This window comes from Gadus macrocephalus, chromosome 14 (assembly GCF_031168955.1).
Source record: "Gadus macrocephalus chromosome 14, ASM3116895v1".
NCBI lineage: Eukaryota > Metazoa > Chordata > Actinopteri > Gadiformes > Gadidae > Gadus > Gadus macrocephalus.
Window position 1 is genome coordinate 1432472 of NC_082395.1, and position 24443 is coordinate 1456914.

The 24443-nt window shown below is 48.0% G+C and overlaps 4 protein-coding genes across 5 annotated transcripts; all 4 read right to left on the reverse strand.

Moving 5' to 3' along the window:
- Window positions 1–2346: 2346 nt before the first annotated feature.
- Window positions 2347–5549, reverse strand: lto1 (LTO1 maturation factor of ABCE1). The gene is made up of 5 exons (XM_060071324.1): window positions 5371–5549; window positions 5145–5250; window positions 3736–3806; window positions 3167–3284; window positions 2347–2790 (listed from the first exon to the last, which is right to left on the reverse strand). Exons 1-5 carry the CDS (start codon window positions 5421–5423, stop codon window positions 2719–2721), a joined length of 420 nt encoding a protein of 139 aa, XP_059927307.1. The 5' UTR covers window positions 5424–5549; the 3' UTR covers window positions 2347–2718.
- A 528-nt stretch (window positions 5550–6077) lies between these two features.
- On the reverse strand, window positions 6078–9593 carry fgf19 (fibroblast growth factor 19). Of its 2 annotated transcripts, XR_009528932.1 has the most exons (4): window positions 9255–9593; window positions 8669–8772; window positions 7083–7748; window positions 6976–7020 (listed from the first exon to the last, which is right to left on the reverse strand). XR_009528932.1 is itself a non-coding variant. In XM_060071305.1 (3 exons), exons 1-3 carry the CDS (start codon window positions 9466–9468, stop codon window positions 7446–7448), a joined length of 621 nt encoding a protein of 206 aa, XP_059927288.1. In that variant the 5' UTR covers window positions 9469–9593; the 3' UTR covers window positions 6078–7445. The 2 variants fall into 2 exon arrangements, 1 of the variants encoding a protein (XP_059927288.1); XM_060071305.1 differs by having other exon boundaries at window positions 6078–7748.
- A 1907-nt stretch (window positions 9594–11500) lies between these two features.
- fgf4 (fibroblast growth factor 4) lies at window positions 11501–15796 on the reverse strand. The gene is made up of 4 exons (XM_060071310.1): window positions 15534–15796; window positions 15070–15442; window positions 14037–14140; window positions 11501–12516 (listed from the first exon to the last, which is right to left on the reverse strand). The coding sequence occupies exons 2-4, from the start codon at window positions 15368–15370 to the stop codon at window positions 12340–12342; spliced, it is 582 nt and encodes a 193-aa protein (XP_059927293.1). The 5' UTR covers window positions 15371–15442; window positions 15534–15796; the 3' UTR covers window positions 11501–12339.
- A 4003-nt stretch (window positions 15797–19799) lies between these two features.
- On the reverse strand, window positions 19800–24421 carry fgf3 (fibroblast growth factor 3). Its single transcript, XM_060071295.1, has 3 exons — window positions 23864–24421; window positions 23057–23160; window positions 19800–22246 (listed from the first exon to the last, which is right to left on the reverse strand). Exons 1-3 carry the CDS (start codon window positions 24171–24173, stop codon window positions 21854–21856), a joined length of 807 nt encoding a protein of 268 aa, XP_059927278.1. The 5' UTR covers window positions 24174–24421; the 3' UTR covers window positions 19800–21853.
- Window positions 24422–24443: the final 22 nt, after the last annotated feature.

The following is a 24443-nucleotide window of genomic DNA, read 5'->3' on the forward strand; positions in this document are numbered from 1 at the left end:
TGTCTTTGATGCGGCGTCCATGTGTAGCAGGGGCACGAAACTCTAATCCTTCCCCACGCCTTGCCAACCCGACACGACACAACACAACAGACAGACACACACTAGCCTGTGCATGTACGACCTCAACCTCTTTATTCAACCAATCGATACCCCGGGTTCACTAATCTTACTTCACATGTCATCATGGGTGTGGTTATAATCCTCCATCTCAGATTAATCTTTCTACTGAAGGACAGTCATGGTTTTACCAATAGAGTACATCTTATTATGCTTTTCACAAGTCTTCTTTATCTGTAACAAGGCGTACATATTTAACCAGACCACAAAAGGTTTGGTTACATCCAGTCAGTGAAAGGGGTTCCATGACATCAGGATCCACCGTGAACACAAACTGTTATGGGGTAGCATCCTCCTTGTGACCAGAGAATGGTACGAGGTGGATATTTGTTTCTGAACCAAAAGGGGGACGAGTAGAGCACATTGCTCCCCACATTCTCCCTGGTGTTCAGCAGGGCTGGGCAGATGATTAATCCTAACGATCAATGACTGCGTGACTAATACTTACTGTCAATACGAGCACATTGTTGTTTATTGAGTGTGGGTGTTGAAGCTAATATCAAACCATCCCATTCCCTCCTGTGCTGTGATCCTCCCTGGAGTGGCTGTCTGTTCTGTGGCTGCATGAGGCCCACAGGAGGGGGGGGGGGGGGGGGCATGCTGCTGGGCCTGAAAGGGGGGGTGGAATTCTAAGCCACCATTTTGTTCCGAGGGCCTTTTCTTCTAGCCGAGCTGCGTTTGTCACATCGCCTTTTCATGTCACCACTCACCACCTGCTCTCCAAATTCCTAAACATTCTCTGCAAAAATGCTTTCATTACCCCCCCCCCCCCCCCCCCGCCCCCGCGCGCTTTCTCTCCCCCTCTTCGGGACTCGGCACTCAGCTGCCATTGGCCCGTTCTGGGAGGGTAACACACTTCCTAGAAGACTGAGAAACCGTAGAACCACTTGAGACGCACAATGTTTGTGCGTTCCTAAACTGTATTGATACAATACTGATATATTGATAGTGTTTGAGCAATTTGTATTTGCTGCAGTAACAGCAGACAATTTGAATGTCGTAATTGTATTTAGTAATACAACACAATATCAAAGTACAAATGTTCTCACAATGTTTAAAAGGATTACACAATCTCAAATAATGACCGGAATTTGATTAGTCAATTATTAAGTACATTCTTCCCACCATGACTCCACAAGTTAATATGTGTTGGACTTTCTGCTGCCACTCAATAAATCCAAACATATAGAGCGTCTCTCTGCTGTCCGCCTGACTCTGCTGACTGTTCACTTTCCCAGCCGACCGCGCCTCATTGTGTTGGGGCAGGCAGCCAGGCGCACACACCTTGATAACCAGAGACTCACATCACGCCCACGGCCAAGGACGTGGGAGTGAGAACCGAAGAGTGAGAACTAACCCGAGTGTGACAGAGTGAGGACTAACCCCTAGAGTGAGACACAGAGTGAGAACTAACCCCTAGAGTGTGACAGAGTGAGAACTAACCCCTAGAGAGTGACAGAGTGAGAACTAACCCCTAGAGTGTGACAGAGTGAGAACTAACCCCTAGAGAGTGACAGAGTGAGAACTAACCCCTAGAGAGTGACAGAGTGAGAACTAACCCCTAGAGTGTGACAGAGTGAGAACTAACCCCTAGAGAGTGACAGAGTGAGAACTAACCCCTAGAGTGTGACAGAGTGAGAACTAACCCCTAGAGTGTGACAGAGTGAGAACTAACCCCTAGAGTGTGACAGAGTGAGAACTAACCCCTAGAGAGTGACAGAGTGAGAACTAACCCCTAGAGTGTGACAGAGTGAGAACTAACCCCTAGAGAGTGACACAGAGCAACGAGAGAGCGAGAGCAGAGTTAGGCATCTGGAACACGCTGGCATGACGCTAGGCTAGGACACCAGGTTAGGATGCTAGGCTAGCACTCTAGATCAGGACGCTAGGTTAGGGCACAAGGCTAGCACTCTAGATCAGGACGCTCGGCTAGGGCGCTAGGCTAGCACTCTAGATCAGGACGCTCGGCTAGGACGCTAGGCTAGGACACTAGGCTAGCACTCTAGATCAGGACGCTAGGTTAGGGTGCTATGCTAGGACACCAGGTTAGGATGCTAGGCTAGCACTCTAGATCAGGACGCTAGGTTAGGGCGCTAGGCTAGGACACTAGGCTAGGGCACAAGGCTAGGACGCTAGGCTAGGGCCTCCATAGGCGCTAGGTGGGATGAGTGTTGCATGCTCGGGGTCAACATGATGGTTTCAACACAAAATATCTTTTTCGCTTTTAGATGTTTTCAATTCAGTCTTTATTGATATTTGTTGAATATACAAAAAACTGAAATCAATCCAAAATGTCCTCACAGAGTACTGTTTCAGCCACAACGCTGTACTGGGCTAAACTCAACCTGGAGAAGTGTCTTGCTCTGCATACACACCAGTATGAGAAACACGCCCCCGGATAAAAGGTGTAAACATTTCACACGTTAAACCTTATAATCCATCACAGGCCGTCACACGACCCCGCTGTCGTCCAACCGGCAGCAGCCATCGCTGAATGGCCGCCACCTCGAGACACTCCAACGGACACCGCCCTGCCTCCTGCTCATGAGGAGAATCCAGCAGGCGTCCGTCTGACCCCTGAGCTCCAGGACCAGTGACCCCTCAGAAGGACATTTGGCTGGAGCCGCGCGTGTAGTCGCTGAAGTCTGTAGGAACACTCATCACGGAACACACCTGTGGAGGCGGGAGCACAGGTCCAGTTCTTTATGGTGTTTCCATTCAGGGCATGTAGCAGACGCTTCTATCCAAAGCCACTCACAATAAGTCCATTTGTCAGAAGAAAGAGAAACACCAATATATCTCTGTCGGTACAGTAAGGATGTTCTGAGAACCAAGTGCCAAGCACTAACCATCACTAGGTTAACCCATTCCCCGTATACAATAAAGCTACAATTTAAAGTTTCATGACGAGATAAAGAGTCACGATCAGACAAAACAGGCACATAATAATCAACATTACTTCTCCATAGTATGGGATGTTTCTGCAGAAAAGAGGTTCCTCACAAAATTGGTACTCCCAGCTGTACCATTTCCTTCCATCGACGCCCACCTGTCTGAACTTGGTTCTGATCTTCTGCATGTTCTCCAGAAGGCCTTCAGCCTGGGGATTCTCGTACGGAAAGGGCCGGATCATCGACATCAGGCCGTCAACACACTTCAGGTGCTTCCTGAGGAATTGATTTGCACCAATCAGAAGAACTCTTTTAACTTATATAAATAAGTGAATGACATCTTCTGTCGTCTTCAGAAGTCTTGTCCTCATTTTAATACAACGCTACTCATCAGGGACCACAATAGAAATCAGCCTTCAGGCTTTATTGTGTCATCCATGACTATTTATGTATTTTAATGTATGACAGAGTGCTGTTCATTTTATATCAAAATGGTAAAATAAAATCAAACAATCCTTCCATTATTACCACCATCTCTGCTTACAACTACCATCTACAGACAGGGTTTTATTTGTACTAATTATGAATATATACAAAATGTATTCCTTTCATTTGTAGTAGGAAGATATCTCAGAATAGAAAACAAAGAGCCGGCTTTCTCTGCCTGCGCACCAGTCCGAGCCCAACTGTAGTTACAGATTACTTTAAGGAATCTCTTGGTTCATACCTCGACTTGGCATCCATCTTATTATCGAGGAGACATTTCCATGTGATAGCGAACCCGTAGTAGAAGGACACCTGACACAGCCAGAAACAAAAGGTTGGAGCACGATTGATCCAAGATAGGAAATGCACTATTAAAATATAATTTCAGACATTTCATTTCCACGTCAGTCATTAATCAAATTTAAAAATGAATAAAGGGCGTGTACAAAAATGTATACCTTATAACTAACTCTTTTTCTGCTACTCCAACCTTTTATATTATGTGTACTAAATGTACATTTTGTTAACATACTCTTTCTACATGACCAAAAACCTTGACACAATCCACTACGGCCCATTGGCGCTCAACCCACAAGGACTGTTCTGAACTCGTGTCTGCGTTAACTTTGAGGTTTGAACAAGGTGTTCATGGTTGTTAAGGTTGAGAGTTGATGACCACATCCTCTTCATGACAGGAGTTGCGTCTATGACCAGACAAAACATCCCAAAGCCCTTCCTCTGTGGGCTGGATACTCGTTAGGCTATTCCTAGTTTTCAGGATACAGGCTGGTTCCGGAAGTCTGTGCCCCTGTTCACCTCTGACTTCCGGCCAGATGATTTCCTCTGTCTCCTTCGTAGCCTGTCCCTTCATGCATCGTGGAAAGTATTAAAACTAATTTGTCTCGCTCGCTATGAAATAGTCAAGTTATATTCTACATTTTTGAAAATCTTTTTAAAACCAAGATAATATATTAAAGCGAAAAAGGTAGGTAAATAAACATTTTATTCAGTATGTTGTTGTTTTTTGGGGGGGAAGTAGCAACCAACCCCTGTGGGAGCGGATTAGGGCCACATGTGATTATTTTTTTGGAGTTCTGAATTAAATCTCAGAATTCTGACTTTCAAGTCAGAATTCTGAGATTAAAGTCAGAACACCAAAAAAAATATCACACGTTCATCACGTGTGGCCCTAATCCGCTCCAAACTAAACTCCCAACGAAGAGTTGTGTACATTCTGAGCCCTGGTGACGTCAGACGAGTAGGACCTCGGCCCAGACCCTCCTCATCGCTCCTCTATCGCCCGCCTGCTGGGGCTCGAGGGTTCAGCCTGAACTCCAGCATCACAAAAGAGGTGAACGGAGCCAGAGTAAACGAGCAACATGAAAGAAGAGCCGAGAACAGAGGTATCGTATCGAGGTTGTACTGGTTAGACCTCAGGGTACTAGTTATACTGAGGTTTTACCTGTCCCATGGCGCCATCTAGTGCACAGAATGGGACAATTTGCTTCCGGTTCATATTATTTCATAATTTTGTATTGCGCGGCCGCAAGCGTCCAAAGACAAGTACCAAGTCTTGGCATCAGGACTTAATAAATAACGTTTTTTTTACGAGAATAACCTGATAGGGCGCCTGATAGGCCCGAGACTTACCTCAGCGCAGACCCGGGCCCCGTGGGAGGCGCCGTGCGTCCGCCCCTCCAGCATCCCCTGGCGGGTCCCCTCGTCGAAGCCCTCCCGGTACCCCTCCGCCTGGAACCTGGAGGACAGGAGGAGACACGGGTCACACGTCGTCACCATGACAACAGCATCCGCACGCGGACCGTGAACGTGTGTCCGTCTCTGTGTAATGACGTAATGTGTGGTCCGTCAGTTCTACCTGTTGTCTGCGAGGAAGATGCGGTCGAATGAGTCTCCTGACGTCAGAGCCATCGTTCCAAACTCCGTGTTGTTTTGTGGGTGACAGCTGGATGGCGAACTGACAACAGGAATACTTTCTCTGCTTTAGTACCTTGTTTTCTTCTGTTATTAATTGGTGGAGGTCATATCGTTTTATTTGCATTACCGCCACCTTGTGGACGGAATCGATGTGGCGGTCTATCTAAATTATTCATCTCGATGTAGGACTACAAAGTTTGAAATTAAACTGTGTGTTAATCTAAACCCTGGGTTTGATGTTTTGTTGTTTATTGCGCTTCAACAGTCCTCCATCAGACTGAAATAAACCCATTAGGGCCAAGGAGTCACATTTGTCTGGTGTAGGAGTTTGCTATCCAGATAGGATCAACTTGTGTCCCAACTCAACTCTACAAACTAAAAGACAAACATAATCATTCAGTCCCGATTTAAAAGAAAATAATCTCTGCAGTTCCGATATTCTACTTTCAAAATAATTGCACACATGTCAAGCAAAGTTTAACTATAATTAGTTTCACAAAAAAAACTAGACGACTACCAAAATTTGCGCTGCGGTTGTATTTGAGTTGGTAATATATTAAATTAAGCCTTTTCATTATGCACTTCACAGCTCATCATGATGATTCCTAACGAAAATAAACCTCCTAGCCTTTATCCAGAGATCTATCATTTACCAGAGAGGAATTTATTATTATTATTCAGCTTGATGGTGACTTCTGATAGCATAATTAGTGTTATGAGCATCATTCTAAAAACCACTATATGGACTGATTGATGTATGAAATAAAATAAAATCTATAGCTTCATGGTCGTTTCCAGGACTGATAACATGATAAACATGGGTAAATAATGGGTAAATTTAAAAATAATAGTTTCCGCCACTAGGGAGAAGCACTGACGTTAACCTTTACGACAGCTTGTTGCACAGGGGCCTCACATGTTGGAGAGAGTGTGTTTGGATCCAGATCCTTTTGGTTCTGGATTCAAAAGGATCTGTTCACTGATGTAAACAGATCCGTTCTGTTTATTGATGTAAAAGTCAAACCAGTTAATGTGCGTTGGCATGCACACGCTTTTATCAGCTGATCGCAGCAGCATCCATGCAGCACGTGTCCGTATCGACACTGAACTGGGGGGCGTTTAGCGGCCAAGAAGGAGATTAACCTGAAAGAGCCGTTGGTTGTCTTTTATATATTTGTTACACAACTTGCACTTTGGCTACAATGAGTACAACTCGGTCCATATTCATGTATATGAATGCACATGCATCTGTATAACAAACACATTTATATTAAAATAAATAATAACACAAAGCCTACATAACATGTATATAGTATTATTAACATAATATGCATATCATATCTTAGGCGAATAATAAAATACAAATGTGCTGGGACACATTAATGCTTATCTGAAAACAAACAGTCTCCCAGACACAATTACGCAATCATTTACATAGTAAACATAGATTTAAATAAACACAACAGCGCATCCTATTTGGGTTACGTTTCGTATAAACTAATTCAATTCATATCAATTGCATTCGTGTAGCCCTTAATCACAGGGCCTGACAGGCCGTCTGTCTATGGCACCGACACACACACACACACACCTCTGTAGCCAGGAGTGAAGTCATTTTTATTCCCAGTCGTTTCTTGCCAGAGGAAGGTGAACCGTCCGTCCGTCCGTCCGTCCCCACGGCGTCGTTGGTCTCCGGTCGTCTGCCCCTGGTTCTCAACGGACCGGGGGGCAGTATGGGGGGCAGTAGGTCCTAACGGACTGTGGGGCAGTAGACCCTGATGGACCGGGGGGCAGGAGTCCCTCAGGGCAGCAGGTGGCGCTACACTCCAGGCGTCCATCTCCCTGACCCCTGACCCATGATGATATCGTGGCGTCCATCCCTGGGAGCCCGTTCTGCACGTCCGCCGCCCAGAGCAGTGGCTGCTGCCGGGCGGACCCTCGACCCAGTGAACGGCGTCCCACCTGGGACCTCCTGGCGGGGGTCACCTCCTGGCGGGGGTCACCTCCTGGCGGGGGTCACCTCCTCTGGAAGCTAGGGCTGTGGATGAGCTGGGGGAGGGCCCCCAGGGCCTCCAGGTGGTCCACTGGCTCCAGCTCCGGGGGCCGGCTCCTGGGCTCCGGCCCTCCCGGCCCCCCCACGGGCCCCGGCTCCAGGGCGCTCACCATGGGGAGGAACTGGGCCTGGGCGGGCAGGCCCCCCTCGGGGCCCCGGGGCCCCCCCAGGCTGAGCAGGGCGTGGTGCGTGGCCGAGGTGTAGACGTTGTACCCGTCTGGGAGGATCTGCTCCCGGAAGGTGCAGTCGTCCCTGATGAACACCAGCTGGACAGACAGACGGACACGCTGTTACATAGGTCCTCAGAACGACATCCCACAGACAGACAGACAGACAGACAGACAGACAGACAGACAGACAGACAGACAGACAGACAGACAGACAGACAGACAGACAGACAGACAGACAGACAGACAGACAGATAGATAGATAGAGATCTATCTATCCATCAAATAAAATGCAGAAAATCCAATATATATATATATATATATATACACATACCCAACTATAAATATGAATATTAGTGTATTGAAAACTGAAATAAAACTGGAATACTGCCCATATCATTGATACATTTCTTGTTGCATAAACGTCAAGGATATTAGAAAGTTTCCGCTGGTCTGATAACTGATAACCGATAACCGATAGCCAATAGGAAGCCTTTAATCTGAGCTGTTTGGAAGCTCTTGTGTTGACTCTGGCGGCGGAGCCCTACACCCCGGGGTTCAAGGCTGGGGGGGGGGGGTTCATCCATTCAGCTTCTCTAACTCTGCAAACACATGATGCGGGGCATCCCATTGGACAAAGGTTGTGAGCCAAACTAACAACATGACCCGGGGCACGGTGCATCGCATGGTCTAGTTCTAACGGGTATCGGAAGCATGTTGTCGTGAAATAAAACAATTTCAATAAATTTGTTAGATTTATGGAAACCTCAACAATGTTCCCAAGCTGTTTAAATGAATACATTTGTTCATTTCAACAGCATTCAGGCCAGAGTTTAATCCTGCTCAATATACTTTGATAAGATAAAATATGTGAATGATTGCATTGATATACAACATTTGATTAAGAATTGTAAACTGAACACAAGACATCAGGAGTTCAGATGATTCCTCATTCTCTAACCTACCGATGGGTACAGTCTTACATTATATTATAATACATATTCTGTTCTGTAACTCACCGATGAGTATAGTCTCCCATTATGGACGATGCAGAGAAAGTGAGAGGCAGCGATTCCCTTTATGACGACACATCCTCTGTCCACCGGCCGGATCTCCATGAGGCCTGAGAACACACGCCCTCACAATCACAATCAGAACCTGCACGCAGATGCACTTCAGGAGTATTCACAGCAGGTCATGGTGTGTTGGGTCAAAAAAATTGGGTCAAAACCAATTTAATAACTTTTTAAAAATTAATTATAGTGTATTTTATGTGTTTTTTATGCGTACAATTTACATGTCTATACTGCACAATTCACTGGTCTACTCACATGTCTGTGCTGTATGTACTGTACAATTCACATGTCTGTACTATGTCCGTGCTGTATGTAGGCCTACTGTACAATTCACATGTCTGTACTATGTCCGTGCTGTATGTACTGTACAATTCACATGTCTGTACTATGTCCGTGCGGTATGTAGGCCTACTGTACAATTCACATGTCTGTAGCCTACTGTAAAATAAAAAAAAATGATAATCATGAATTGTTCAGTACAGACCTGTGAATTGTCAAATTGATGCTGATGGATTCAGGGGGTACTCACTGTTGGGGGTCTGCTCGGTGGAGCCCCCCACCCTCCCATCCCCGCTGATCAGCAGGTGGAGGCCGCGGCGGGCGGCGTACAGGTGCCTCAGCCGGACCACCTGGCCCCAGCCGTGCTCCAGGTAGGGGCCCGCGTCCGCCAGGGGCCTGCACACCACGCCGACCGTGAAGAGGACGTGAGCGAAAGACACCGCGACGAATACTACGAATGCCATGATAGTGCTACCTACGATTTATTAATGAGTGAGTAAAGACCGTGAATAATGCTGATGGTTCATAGATAGTCCCGTTCTGCTGACTGCAGCTGGGTCGCCTCGCAGGTTCTGTTAAATAAGCCTCTTATCGGCTGTCTTCTGAGAATCCAACCTGAACACACCCATGGCAGGCGAACCCTACGAAATCACACGTTTCCATTGGTTCTCCTGTTTGTTGACTTCAGGGGAGCTCTGCGCCTCAGACGCACCGCAGTAATAACCGACCCACGTGGACAGGTCTCCGTCATATCATGTAAGTAATAATGATAATTATTATTCCGCCCGTTGGAGGTGAGGAGGGAATTGTTTTTACATTTAACTATATGCGACTAATTCAAATCGAGTTCAGTGGATTTGAAATTCAAGACTATAGATCAGTTCAGTGGATTCTTATTCAAGACTATAGATCAGTTATTGGTGAGATTGCCGCCAGAGGGCGCCAGCAGGGTGCACCTCCAGAAGGCGCCACCAGAGTGCACCTCCAGAAAGCGCCACCAGAGTGCGCCACCAGTATTCGATTTGTCTGATGAGCGCAAGACATGAGGAAGGTCTCAGCGGAATAGGGCATCAGTCTTAATCAGATTGTCGTTTAATTTAGAATTGCATTTTCTATTTGTTTCCCTCCATCCCTGCTTCCTCCCTACCTTCCTACGTTTCTTTTCCATGGAGAAGTGTTGCATTTCACGCAGAAATGAATAAATGGTTCATGTTCTGCTCCAGAATTGTCGATTTGGTTTTTCATGACCTGCAGAACGGCTTCACAATCAAGTCATTATCAATGGAAGGAGGGGGGAAATAATAGTGTTTTCAAAGTTATTTTATTGATTCAGTATTAAATAGTATCATCGGTAATTGTTATAACCACCAAGAACTCAAATAGACATTGGACAATAGAAAATGAAACTACAAAGCCAGGTGGAATTGTGGAAAATGCCAGTATAATGGTATACATAAGTAGGCTAGTGTAGGTCATGATATCTGTAAAACGAGAGTTAACCCCACAGTGACAGTTATCGCCCATCACAAATATAGTCAAGAGGTGGATGTACATCCTTATTCTGTAGATCAGCTGAAGGATTGAACAGTGAATATCTAAAATTGATTCCATATCCTGTATTCTGCACTGTCATGCCAATCAGTATAAACGGAGAACACCTTCGATCAGCCGATGAGCGACTGTACCAGTTTGGTGTGTAATTTCCAACTGGTGTAAGCCCATGGGTTCATTCTGTTAAAGACGTTTCCATTTGTAAGTTGTTGGTTTCTGGAGAATCTTCGTTCTATCACCTTGTTTGCAGTTTCAGCAAATACTGACCTCACGGTTTAGGTTTCAATTTGATTCAAGATACATTTATCGTAACTTCTACTACGTAAAGCACGATTGGTCGGTTACAATCATAAAACGGAATGCTTAATCAGATATTCAAACCATTTTAGGAAAATTAATCAATGCAATCAAAGTCGGTTGAAGTGTGCATAGCGAACCAGGAAAGCCAATGTCCAAGCCTCCTATCGGTGGAGACTTAGATCCCATTTAGAAGATTAAAGTTTAGCAACCAGCCACCATGTAGGCCTTTAGAAGAGTTTGCCAAACCCTTCTGCCCTACATTCAGTCGGACCCAGGCTATACGCATAGGCCTACCCCCCTGCTCTGACATGAACACCACCACCTTCAGTTACTTAGCGGTTATATTTACATAATATATAGAGAAAAATATAGGGTTACTGGCCCCAGTGTACAGTACACAACAGCTGTCTGTAAATATTTCTGCCATGATTATCCTTTCTAAAAGTAAATGGGGTAAAGATAGCTGGAACGTGACAAGGCGCAACCAGTACAGCATGGCCTCTCACCAAGGCGCAACCAGTACAGCATGGCCTCTCACCAAGGCGCAACCAGTACAGCATGGCCTCTCACCAAGGCGCAACCAGTACAGCATGGCCTCTCACCAAGGCGCAACCAGTACAGCATGGCCTCTCACCAAGGCAGCCAAACAGATCATTTAGGGTTTATTATAGAAAAGATATAGAAAAAATAACAGGTCAGAATCGCGTTAATCCACTGGCCTATGGCTGTGGTTCTGCTGAGACAGAGGAGGCCAGAAACAAGGCCACAGAGAAGATACGTGGCCCCTCTCTTAAATGCAACTTATTGGGGTGTACAATATCAAACAAGGAATACTTTATGACTTTTTTCCGACAGTCTTCAGCAAAGTTCAAGAGTTCAGAGTTCAGCCTTCTCGAAGAGCTAAAAACAGCTCGCTGGAGATCCCCCCACCCCGATCCGTTCATTACTCTTGCTCTCCCAAAAACCGTAAGGTGATCCCGTCTGAACGACGTCAAACATAGAGGCCCAAACACTGGCCCTCCGTGGGTCTATCGCAGAGGGCTGCTTTGGCTATTGTTGTGTCGGTTGGTTTGTATGACTTTGTCTTTAAGACTGCAAAGCTAAAAGGTACAATGGTGACCAACTATTTGTAGTGCAATACTCATCCAACAAATAAATCTTCTGAATCTTCTGAAATATTATTTTTCACCAGTGCAAATAACTATTATTCAAATATGATATCATCCTGACCAATGATAAATTAGTATAAACAAAACATAAATACTTTTGTTCACTTGCGATCACATAGTTCATTCGCAAGTAGGCCTACATCGTCACGTGTTTCCCGTAAACAAAATGGAAATATTCAACTATAAATAAAAAAATACGAAGTAAAAATATCAAGATAGGATCCACTCGGATGTGTCGAGGACAGGTAAAGTGCAGAGTTCCCCAGCTCCTTCCCAACCTGCTCAAAGGCTGCGGCAGTCTATTTCTGACACCACTCAGATTCTTGGCAAGAAGTGCGTCATGGTCATGGCGGGAGACACTCGGTTTCCTCTTTTTGTTTTGCCGCTCTTGCTCAGGCCGATGAACATCCGCGGGTGAACCGCCGACTCGTAGGCGTTGTAGTTGTTGGCCAACAGCGTCTCGCGGAACTTACACTCATTGCTGTAGTGCGACTGGAATAGAGGAGGGGGGGGGGAGAAATAGCTATTATTGAGATGTCGATGGTTGAAGAGATATGAGACAAAGTAAAAAATCCCGTAGCCATGTTTATGTGTACTTTTAATTGTTAGATGATAGATATCAAACAATCGCCTTTATTTGGAGTCGTCAATATTTAGAGTGTTTTTGAATGGTCAGTGGTCAGGTTAATGAGACCGAGACTAATGAAACCACCGCGTCTCCGCACCCTCCTGTGTGTGCGTGTGTGTGTGTGTGTGTGTGTGTGTGTGTGTGTGTGTGTGTGTGTGTGTGTGTGTGTGTGTGTGTGTGTGTGTGTGTGTGTGTGTGTGTCTGTCTGTGCGTTTGTCTGGCTGTGTGCGTGTGTTTGCCTGTGTGTGCGTGTATGTCTGTGTGTGTGTTTGTGTATGTCTGTGTGTGTGTGTGTGTGTGTGTGTGTGTGTGTGTGTGTGTGTGTGTGTGTGTGTGTGTGTGTGTGTGTGTGTGTGTGTGTATGTGTGTGTGTGTGTGTGTGTGTGTGTGTGTGTGTGTGTGTGTGTGTGTGAGTGTGTGTGTGTGTGTGTGTGTGTGTGTGTGTGCCTGTCTGTCTGCCCTTGTGTGCATGTGTGTGTGTGTGTGTGTGTGTGTGTGTGTGTGTGTGTGTGTGTGTGTGTGTGTGTGTGTGTGTGTCCCTGCCTGTGTGTGTGTGTGTGTGTGTGTGTGTGTGTGTGTGTGCGTGTGTCCCTGCCTGTATGTGTGTGTGTGTGTGTGTGTGTGTGTGTGTGTGTGTGTGTGTGTGTGTGTGTGTGTGTGTGTGTGTGTGTGAGTGTGTGTGTGTTCAGCTTATGGGGGTCTATTGAGCAGCACTCTGCTGGAGGACGGCTCGCGGCGGCTATGCCTGGAATGGAATGCCTGTCTGGATAATGGACTACCTCCAGCTCTGAGGGTTATCCGGCCACAATGAAAACAGAGACCAACGCATGCTATTGTCCGGCATCACAAGTGGCCTAGTGGACTCTTAACGCCCCCCCCCCCCTCCAAACACACACATACGCACTAGGTGCAGGCCCCTGGTGTGTCGGCCCCTGGTGTGTGTAGGCCCCTGGTGTGTGTCTGCCCCTGGTGTGTGTCGGCCCCTGGTGTGTGTCTGCCCCTGGTGTGTGTAGGCCCCTGGTGTGTGTTGGCCCCTGGAGTGGGTTGACCCCTGGTGTGTTGGCCCCTGGAGTGGGTTGGCCCCTGGTGTGTTGGCCCCTGGAGTGGGTTGGCCCCTGGTGTGTTGGCCCCTGGTGTGTGTTGGCCCCCACGGGGTTGCCCCTGGAGTGGACCCTGGTGATGGGCCCTGGTGTGTGATGGCCCCCCTGGGGTGACGTTGCCACTGAGTTGGCCCTTGTTGTGGCCCCTGGTGAGGGCCCCCTGGAGTGAGGCCCCCCCTGGTGCAGCCCCCTACTGGGGCCCCCTGTTGCGCATCTACCGGTGAGACGGAGGCCAGCCTCGCTCCGATGGGCGAAATCAAGTGTAATTTAAGCGGTTGACTCACGGATCCGTACAGCTTCCCCCGGCTGTTGAGCGCTACGAATAGCCCGCTGCGTCTCCCGAACAGAGTGACGATCCCCCTCTCCGTCGGGGAGATCTCCAGAAGACCTGATCCACAAGGAAAGAAAGAGAAGGCGTTACGTCGAAGAGATGAGCGACAACAAGGCGTGCGTAAAAGTTGACGCTGGTGCGCCTCGATGATTCATTTGATAAACGGATCAGTGCCAAAAGCCTGTAATTTAACAATAAGGTCGATTATTTCAATGCGAATTACGCTGCCCGAGATAGGCTAATCGAAGGACTAATCGATACAATAGATATAATTACTAATACAATAGATAATAGACTAGTGACCCACTCGCGTGGCAACCATACTGTACACCGGATCCGATTAATGTGAGCAGACAAACATGTTGTTCCAATCCAAGCCATGAACCGGAGTGCATTTCTTTCTGACAGGTCGGATATGAGTTGATGTTGTTGTTATTCTCTGAGCCCCTGAATGTCACAGAGCGAGCGTCTTTGTCTGAAACGGACATCAATTATCCCGGTCGGGCCAGCGGGGTTAATCTGCCGAAGCAGATGGATCTATAAGCGTCCTGAGTTGAGGGGCTGCCGGACACTCCTGCGTCCCTCAGATCTCTGGTTACCAGACAGTCTGAGGCACCTACCGTCACCACCTACCTCTGTCTGCAGCACCCACCCCCCCACCTACCTCTGAACCGCCGACCAGCCCCTACCACCTCCTGATAGGGGACGTGTATTTGTGTTTGCTATCGGCATACATTTTATTCTGTTTCCGTGTTTTTGATTATAATGAGTCTGACATGCATGTCATTAACCTCTAGACTGCCAGGTCGCCCAGAAAAATACTTTCCTCCATCAACCCAACAAACCATAAAGAACACAACTACAGCAAGAATACAGTCAAGTCAGTAACGTCGATACAGTCTATATTCTGATGATGTTGTGGGACATGAGAATGTAAAGTGACACAACGTCAATGTTCCCAAACGGTTTCCCCCGGGCCGACTCACTGTAGCGGTTCTCGTTGTGCACCCCCGTGATCCTGCCGTCCGGAAGAACCTGGATGTGGAACCCGATGCCCACGTTGCAGTAGAGGCGCCGGAGCCGCTTGATGCCCAGCAGGTAGTCACTGTCCCGGCTGGTGTCTCGCTTCTCCCCGGGGTTCCGGGACAGGGACCGGGAGTACAGGGTCTCCCAGCGGCGCTCCGCCGTACCGTTTCCCCTCCCGGCGAACACGAACGGGGCGCACCGTGCGAGGCTGGCGACCAGTCCCAGGACCAGTACGGCCAGCAGGGCGGACTGGGAGCCCATCCTGAGCTACTGGCCTGTCGGTGGAGGGACGTCTAGCGCGCTAAAAATATCCGACCGGTGCCTTCCTTTGCGCTGAACTCCAAAGAAGAAGAAACGGAATAGGAAACAGCAGTTCAGACAGGCGTTCATTCCAAGAGGGCGACACGCTAGGCAGGCCACTTACTGGAGCGACTGGGAGGACGCACTGGGAGCGCGTGGAGTGTCCAGTATGACAACAGAGCAGAAGTTCTTACGGAGGTCAAAGAGCGACTCCAGCAGCGACGGTTAGTGGAGAGGTATTGGTCTCCTAGTCTAGTCCACTTCGGTCATGACACTCTTCGCTTGTCGACTTTATTTATATCTGCGGCGACATTACATCACGTTCCGGCCACCGCATCACGGGACAGCTCCAAACCACTCCAAGGGGCACGGGAACACATGCGTAATGAACCCAAGAGGACCGACGCACTATTGAAACCGAAGAATGGCCGTCTTATCTCAAATACAACTCTGAGGTCTAGAGAAGCTGAAGAATACTTTATAGAAATGTCTTCTTTGTTGCCACTTTATCAGAACGCAGAATTCATAATTGATGTATGGAAGGATGTCAGATAGGAAGCGGCTGTATTAACAAACCGTTAAGTCGGGGCAGGAGACAGTTCCATAAATGAACAATAACAGGAATAAACAAAGGTCAAACCAATCGGGAAAGGCACTAATGTAAGATTTATAGAGGAAAAAAGGAAATAACGTTCCGGGTTCATAAGAATAGCAATGGAGAGATATAATATGATGATAGCAGTGTGATCGCCTCGCCTATAGAGGCTTTGTCCTGTGATGATCATTGTCCCTAACGTGACACAGTTTAGGCTATTTATGTATCAGCCCTTTATACATCAATATATTATAGGCATCAATCCTTTGTATATAAATTCTATATTTATCAGCAGGTAGATTTATTAGAAAATGGTTTAGTAATTAGATTAAATATTTTACCAAATTAAGGCAGTTACCTTTTCTGAAACCAATTCACTCTGGGACTATAAATCGATAAAACATTTAGTCAATTTGTGGAAATGAATACAACTAAATGGCATGGACGCACACAACCAAAAATGTGTCTGTACGGTATTTATTCACTGCGCATGGCACACAGGCCTCTCATTGATGGTCATCCATTCTCCATGTTCACCCAGTGATGGAGACTCTGGGATGGCGCCCCCCCCCCTTTACGCACACGCTGAGGTTCCGCGTGACGTCCTTTCTCACGTTCACGTTTGGTTGATCCTCAATAAACAAAAGCTTTGCTCTTTCTCTGCTGCCAATCTGAGACCTGAGATTCGTCCGATCCCCAGAGAGACCTGGTCCCCGGGTCTAGATCGGGCCCCGGCGGTAGGGTCCGCTGCCCCTGGTCCCCGGGTCTAGATCGGGCCCCGGCGGTAAGGTCCGCTGCCCCTGGTTCCCTTAAGGGGGCTGTGATCCAGGACCTGCTGGCCCTGCAGGACGCGTCTTTTGCAGGCGGGGGGATCTGATCTCAGCGTGTATTCAGCGGGACTGCGGAGGCTTGACGGGCGAACAACAGGAGCACGCGTGCGTGTTTGTCACACGGGAGCAAAGATCAGATCAAAGGAACGCGAAGCACCCAACATGTGTTTCAGTCCCTCTATTGTACAGTTCTACACATTCCGCTCCATGCCTGCTGGATGGTGTTGTGTTGTTGAAGGATACAGCCTATATAAAGTAAAGTACATAAGGTACTGGTACTACTATGTCCAAGACTTTGGCAGTAGGTTCCAGTGTCGCTCTCCATGGTACTAACTCACTGGATTTGTTCTGCGTAAAAGTTCTCCGCATTCTAACCAGCCGATCACTTCAAAGGGGTTCGTTGCCCTGAACACGACACAGATCGTTCCAGGTGTTGCTGTTGTGATGAAAACGGTGCAGTATAGGAATAATGCATGCAATAATGCATTTATTTTAAATGTATAGGCTAGGTTTTCATTAGTCGGGGAAAGCAATGTAGAATTGCTCAACATTCAGTCTAAGATTTTTAGACTAAACACTATAATTGTCTAATTTATATTGGTGAATATTTGACATTTGTCGCATGGAATTTGAACCAATCATCACATTTCAAGAATCATAACTACACTACCCAGAAGCCTCGTCACACAGGCCCTAGCTTGCTCCGAACCATTACTATCGATCCTTCACACACACATACACACACACACACACACACACACACACACACACACACACACACACACACACACACACACAGACACACACACACACACACACACACACACACACACACACACACACACACACACACACACACACACACACACACACAAAATACAATGTTTTTTAGATTTGTACGTTTGTACAAGCTACCCCAACTAAGTGTCATTACATTAAATGTTAGCTAGGTTGTCGCCTGCTCGTCAATTAACCAATCAGTGATCCGCAATCAAGGCTGCATCGAAGTAGCGCATTTGATTTGAGCAACACGCGTCTCTGCAGCATCTCTCTCTCAATAAGTGTTGCATTACCGCCACCTGCTGGTCGGTCCCATGGCGCTCCTATTTCGGCAACGCTATGCACTGTTCTTCGTGAAAAGGCAGCAGGACATATGTTCCAGAACGTAGTTGCATGTTTGAATAGTGAAAATCAGGAGCGGTGCCTGAAAGGTTATCCTAGGAATTTGACCAGAACTAGAAGCTTATGTGAGCAGTGAGGTGGAAAGGACTTCATCCCATCATCCAGCGAGACGGTGATGGCCTTGATTGGCAGCTGGGAACTCTGATCTTCCAGGAGTAGAAGGACCTTTCTGTCTCGGCTCACCGTGGTTTGCTCTGAAAATGCTCGAGCCTGATTGCTGCTTTTTTATTATTTTCTTCATATTACAGATGACAAGAAAATAAGGTTTATTTTTTGTGAAAGCAGAAAAATCGCAAAAACAACTGGTCCACATGGGCTCTGTCCATTGGCTGCAGATTACTCTGTCGGCCTATCTTCATTCAACGAATCACATGGGGTTCCAACAACCCCACGGCAACACAACGTGTGTAACTCTAAAGTGACTGACTGACATCATAAAAGCATTTAATGAAATTCATATAAAAATGCATAAAAAACAAAGTAACATACCCTGCCTTTAAATATACATATTTGTCATATATCTTATGTAGGTCTTTAAAGAAATAATATATAGCCTAAGGAAAATGTAAAATCAAGAACAGTCGGCCTATATGGTAATAGGTTAGATGTCTTGAATAATGTGCTAATATGGAGGATAGGCCTGCAGTTAGAAATTTGCCAGACAACTTAGACATCATGTGGGAGATTGTCTGGGGAAGTGAATGTCTTGTCTTTAGATATGGATATAAACGTCCATCAAATGATATGAGTGTGTAGGTTTGTTTCCATACCGCCGAAGGGGGCACTTGTGGTGGAAACCATCCCCTCTCTGGGCTACGGGACACTGTAGCCCTACAGTGTAGCCCTACAGTGGTGGACTGCCTCCACCACTGTAGGGCTACAGGACACTGTAGCCCTACAGTGTAGCCCTACAGTGGTGGACTGCCTCCACCACTGTAGGGCTACGGGACACTGTAGCCCTACAGTGTAGCCCTACAGTGGTGGACTGCCTCCACCACTGTAGGGCTACGGGACACTGTAGCCCTACAGTGTAGCCCTACAGTGGTGGACTGCCTCCACCACTGTTGGGCTACGGGACACTGTAGCCCTACAGTGTAGCCCTACAGTGGTGGACTGCCTCCACCACTGATGGGAGAGGTTCACCTCCCAGTCTGATCCACTAAAGTCCATCATCTTCTCGCTCCTCAGCTATGAGATACAACGGACCAATCAATTCAGCAACTGTCTGTCTGACTTCCTGTCTGCAGGTCTGTCTGTGTCTGTCTGAATACTTCACTTGAGGGAAGTTGAATAGGAGCATCAATAGGTCAGCCATCTATTTTTACCAGATAATGTGCTGGTTTTAAGATACATATATATATATATATATATATATATATATATATATATATATATATATATATATATATATATATATATACACATTATATATGCAGAACCTTGTGGGTATTGAAAGGACCAACGTTTCAGTCCACCCACTTTTATCCAAAGCTGTGGTCTCATGAAGATGGTCTCCACAGGATGATGGAGGATGATTCAATGATCCTGATAGGAAACGATAGATAACCACTGGTTGGATAATAGTCGGATGGTGTTAGATGTTCACCCAATGTCTGTATGCTGAGTGCACAATTTATTATCATTTAATAGTATTAAATAAATAAAACTGGAATCGTCTCTTCAAGTTAAATGGATTATGTCTTAATTATATCCAAACCAAAAAAATATACGAGTAATATTGACAGATCAGGGTAAAAAGAGACAACTGGTATCCAGCCAAACGTATCATCATTTATCATTATTCTGTTTATTAATCATCTCATACACATATGAACATCATGATCATTTATTTAAACAAACGACGACAGACTCTAATATTTTACGCTGGTAAACCAGTCTAAAGCACAGACAGAGTGTCCCTTTGAACCTCAGCCCTGACTGGTGTCCTGTGACCACACAGCCTAGTGCAGCCTCGTTAATCCAGAGTCTCCGCAAAACTTTAGACCAACTGCTCTCCTCGCATCTTCTATTCTGAATATTCGAGACAAAGCGATCGGGCCATTATGTTACTCGTATCCAGATGCCTCCAGGGTCCTCCTTATCAATAGTACCGTTACCCACCCACACATTAGTGACTTAAAGGGGGGTTGCTTTACCACCACCAGGCCAGTCATAGCAGGAGGGCCCCGATAGGGGACCCGCGGGGAAGGGGCTCCACAACATTTCTCCAGTAGTAGGGTAAGATATATGATATAAAACGTGTTAATAAGACGCCATGGCACCCCGTGGCCCAGGGTGTGAGCGGCTATCTGCTGCCGTGTGGACCTGCTCTCCTTGTTTATGGACTCCACACATTCGGTCTTTCCCACAGAAAGGCCGAGCAGTCCTGGGACGCTGCTTCCCAGGTCCCCCACGGGAGGGGCCTTTGTGAGGCCAGGATGCCTCCCCTGCCCGCAGGTATAGGATGACAGGCCTTTATATTCCTCTACCTATAGATGTTTGGCAGCCATTCACACACGCAGCTCTTAAGCTGCCTGCTGAAACAATGAGCATCTAGAAGAGGAGTTTGTATGGGTTCAATAAATTAGCGCTCGCACTATTTCTCCGCACTGGGTTGTGAGTTCAGCAGGCCTCCAGGAAAGCTGGTTTACTAGATGAGTGACACAGGAGGGAAACTGAGATGATAAAAAACGCATGTTTAAATAAAATAAATGTAGTTAGTGGAAAAAACAAAGTGTTTTCGCTACCAGTGATGTCTAAATAAATCCTCCCTATGTTGCTAGCATTCCCTTCTTCTCAGTGTCAGTCGGACGTTAAACAGCAGTGTCCAATAGCACCACCTTCTATCAGTGGACCTCGGTAAGTTTGTAATGACCAACAATGTGCCAGAGTTTCTGTCTCTTTTCTTTAAAAACAGTTACAACAAATCAAACAATCATATACACATTGAACAAAATACATTTCTCTGTTTTTTGAATTCTTGGGATTATGGAGTCTATCTTTGGGGTTTATATTGTGGCAAAAATAACACATAAGGTCTTGGGCCAACTCCCTCGGCTAAAAGGAAAGAACAAATCAGTTTAGACCGAGTATCCTTTCTTTGTAATTATCTTCTGCCCGTGAAACGTTTTGTGAAATTAATGACACTGAGCGTAAAAAGGAGCAATATTGTTGAAATGTCAAAAAACTTTCAATAATAACTTAAAAAAATACAGGCACCAAATAAATATAGCATCAGCAAATATACAAATTTCTTAGTAGATCATCACATCATTATGTCACAGAAATACACAGGCCCCATATCGAGTAATATATCTTTAAAAAGTGCTTTGCTTTGTTCTGTTTCTAATGCCCATTGTCCATCATCTGCACTTTAGTAACTATGCAAACACTTAAATATACCCCAATGTTGTGTCCTACGCGGTCTTAAAGTTTATGACGTATTACAGGAGAACGGTGGGGGGCCACACTGCTGTGTGTTGAAGTACTAGACTTAATAAAAGTTCTTAAGGACTCAGGCAACGTCCCTCGGGTGTGCCCGGTCTCAGCGTCCTCCTTCATGTCCCGGACAGTCCTGGAGGACCCCGGCCCGGTCTGGAGGACCGCGGCCCGGTCTGGAGGACCCCGGCCCGGTCTGGAGGACCCCGGCCCGGTCTGGAGGACCCCGGCCCGGTCTGGAGGGACGTCTGATCTGGTCTCAGCCGACGGTCTGTCAGCCTTCCTCAGCCTCGTTACCGAGCTCCCAGCCCCGACAGGACGCCTCCGCCTTAGGTCTCTCGGTGGGCCAATCGTCTGGGGTCAGACGCCGCGGGCTCAGCCAATCGCAGCCTCCGGACCTCAGTGCTCCTCCCCCCGGCCGCGGCCCTTCCCGCCCCGGTGCCGGCGCCTCCTGCGGTCCGTGCGTCCGCCGCGGTGGGCGGGGTGGCGGGGGCCCCTGGAGGGCCCCTGGCGCTCCCTCAGCAGACGCCGCACCATCTCGTGGTCTTTGTTGCCGAGGACGCGGGGCAGGAACAGGGAGGCCTTGTCCGTGCTGCGGGTCTTGAAGCCCCTCCGCGGCCGGCCCTTCCCGTTGATGGACACGTACCACTGCCGCTTGGCGCTGGCCCGGCGCCGGGCCCCCGAGGGCCCCGGCGCCGCCGGCTGCTCGGTGGAGTGGTGGCGCGACGCGTACGTGTTGTAGCCCAGCTCGTGGATCCGCTCGATGAACTCACACTCCCTGTTGAACACCTCCTGGGAGAGCAAGGGGAGCAGGAGGGGAGAGGCTCAACACACAACCCCAACGTGGGACACTGCAGACACACTCACCCCCTAGACCCACGTGGTGAGGGCAGTCTGACCCCCTAGACCCACGTGGTGAGGGCAGTCTGACCCCCTCAGACCCACGTGGTGAGGGCAGTCTGACCCCCTAGACCCACGTGGTGAGGGCAGAGTCTGACCCCCTCAGACCCACGTGGTGAGGGCAGAGTCTGACCCCCTAGACCCATGTGGTGAGGGCAGTCTGACCCCCTCAGACCCACGTGGTGAGGGCAGTCTGACCCCCTAGACCCACATGGTGAGGGCAGAGTCTGACCCCCTAGACCCACGTGGTGAGGGCAGTCTGACCCCCTCAGACCCACGTGGTGAGGGCAGTCTGACCCCCTAGACCCACATGGTGAGGGCAGAGTCTGACACCCTAGACCCACGTGGTGAGGGCAGAGTCTGACCCCCTCAGACCCACGTGGTGAGGGCAGTCTGACCCCCTCAGACCCACATGGTAGGGCAGAGTCTGACCCCCTCAGACCCACATGGTGAGGGCAGAGTCTGACCCCCTAGACCCACGTGGTGAGGGCAGAGTCTGACCCCCTCAGACCCACATGAAGATGCTTCTTCATGAATAACTCTGCTACTACATCCGTCTGTGAGACCCAGATAACTGACCTCCGTATGCTAGGGGAGGCACTTCAATGATTTCTGCTAGGCCTAATATCAATCAGTTAGCAATGCATTGTAATAGATGACTGTGGCCTGAGCACACCACAATCTGTATTAATGAATGCTTACCGAGGCGTACAGACGCCCTTTGTCGTTCATGGCCAGGTACCGACCCGAGAAGATCCCTTTGATGGCCACAACGCCCACGTCCACCGCGGTGATCTCCATGATGCCTGAGATTTGGGACCAGAGACAAACACCGGTTAGATTAAAGTAGCGTTACAGCCATTGGCTTTTAGCGGGGGTTGAGAGTTTCCGAGTTCGAGACCCGAAGGCTGTGAGCTCTGAGCCCCGCGGGATGTGAGCCTTTTGTTCCTCCGGGGTCTGGGTCTCGACCCGTTTCGGGTCCCACCCCAAAAATAAAAAAACGGACAATCTTCCGTCATTTACCAAATGTGGCGATATTTTTTATTTTTATTTTTATGGTTTTCGTTCCACGATCCGGTTGATGTATAATAAAAACAGTTAATAAAACAGCTCCCGTAAGGCCTGAGCGTTCAACATTAAATTGGACGTTGGGCACCACGACGTCCTGAAGTACATTAGGTTTCGCTTTTCTAAATCATCCACCGATAAATAAATGATATTAGTAGGCTAAATCGTTTTGGATTAAATGATTGAATCAATGAAGTCATTCAGAGCGTTTAAAATGAACGTTAAACATTACAGACTCGATCCTGTTAAACCCAAAAGACTAAAAGGCTATTGTCCCCATCTCTCACTGGACATAAAGGGCATCATGTCCTGACACCTCGGGCGTAGCCGGTCCAAGCAGGCGTTTGAGCAGCATAATAATGAATTAAGAATATGATTAATTATAAGAATAATATTAATAATAATAAATGTCAAGTGGAGGTATATGACCCCGAAACTCACTAAGCTGGTGGTTCTCCTCCAGTGACCCGTCGACCCTCCCGGACGGGTGGACCTGCAGATGGTATTTGGTCGCGCAGTAAAGTTTCCTGCGCCGCGGCGCTCCCCCGAGGTGCTCGTACACGCCGCCGCGCCCCCCCGCATCCCGCCGCCGCCGGGGGTCGCACGCAGGGCCCCGGGAACACGGGGCTCCCTCAGTCCTCCCGTACCCCGGGGACACCGGCGGGGACACCGGCGGGGACACCGGCGGGGACACCGGCGACACCGAGCCCAGGGAGCTCAGCAGTAACAGCAGAGGAAGGAGGATCATCATGGCATGGTCCGCTCGGCGCTGGGTCTGAAGGAAAGGGGCGCCTCTGGTGGCCCCATCAGCGGTCGGCCGGGGTATCCTCCGGACGCGGGGCGCTGGGTCCTCCGGGCATTGAACACGGGGTCCGAGGAGCTCCGGCAGGGCTGGAGTGATCCGCACTAACCAGCCCGGGGACAGAGCGGTGGTCTACTGCCCGCGGGGGGGCTGCTCCTCTCTCTCTCCGCGGGGGGCTGCTCCTCTCTCTACCCTGCTCCTCTATCTCTCTCTCTCTCT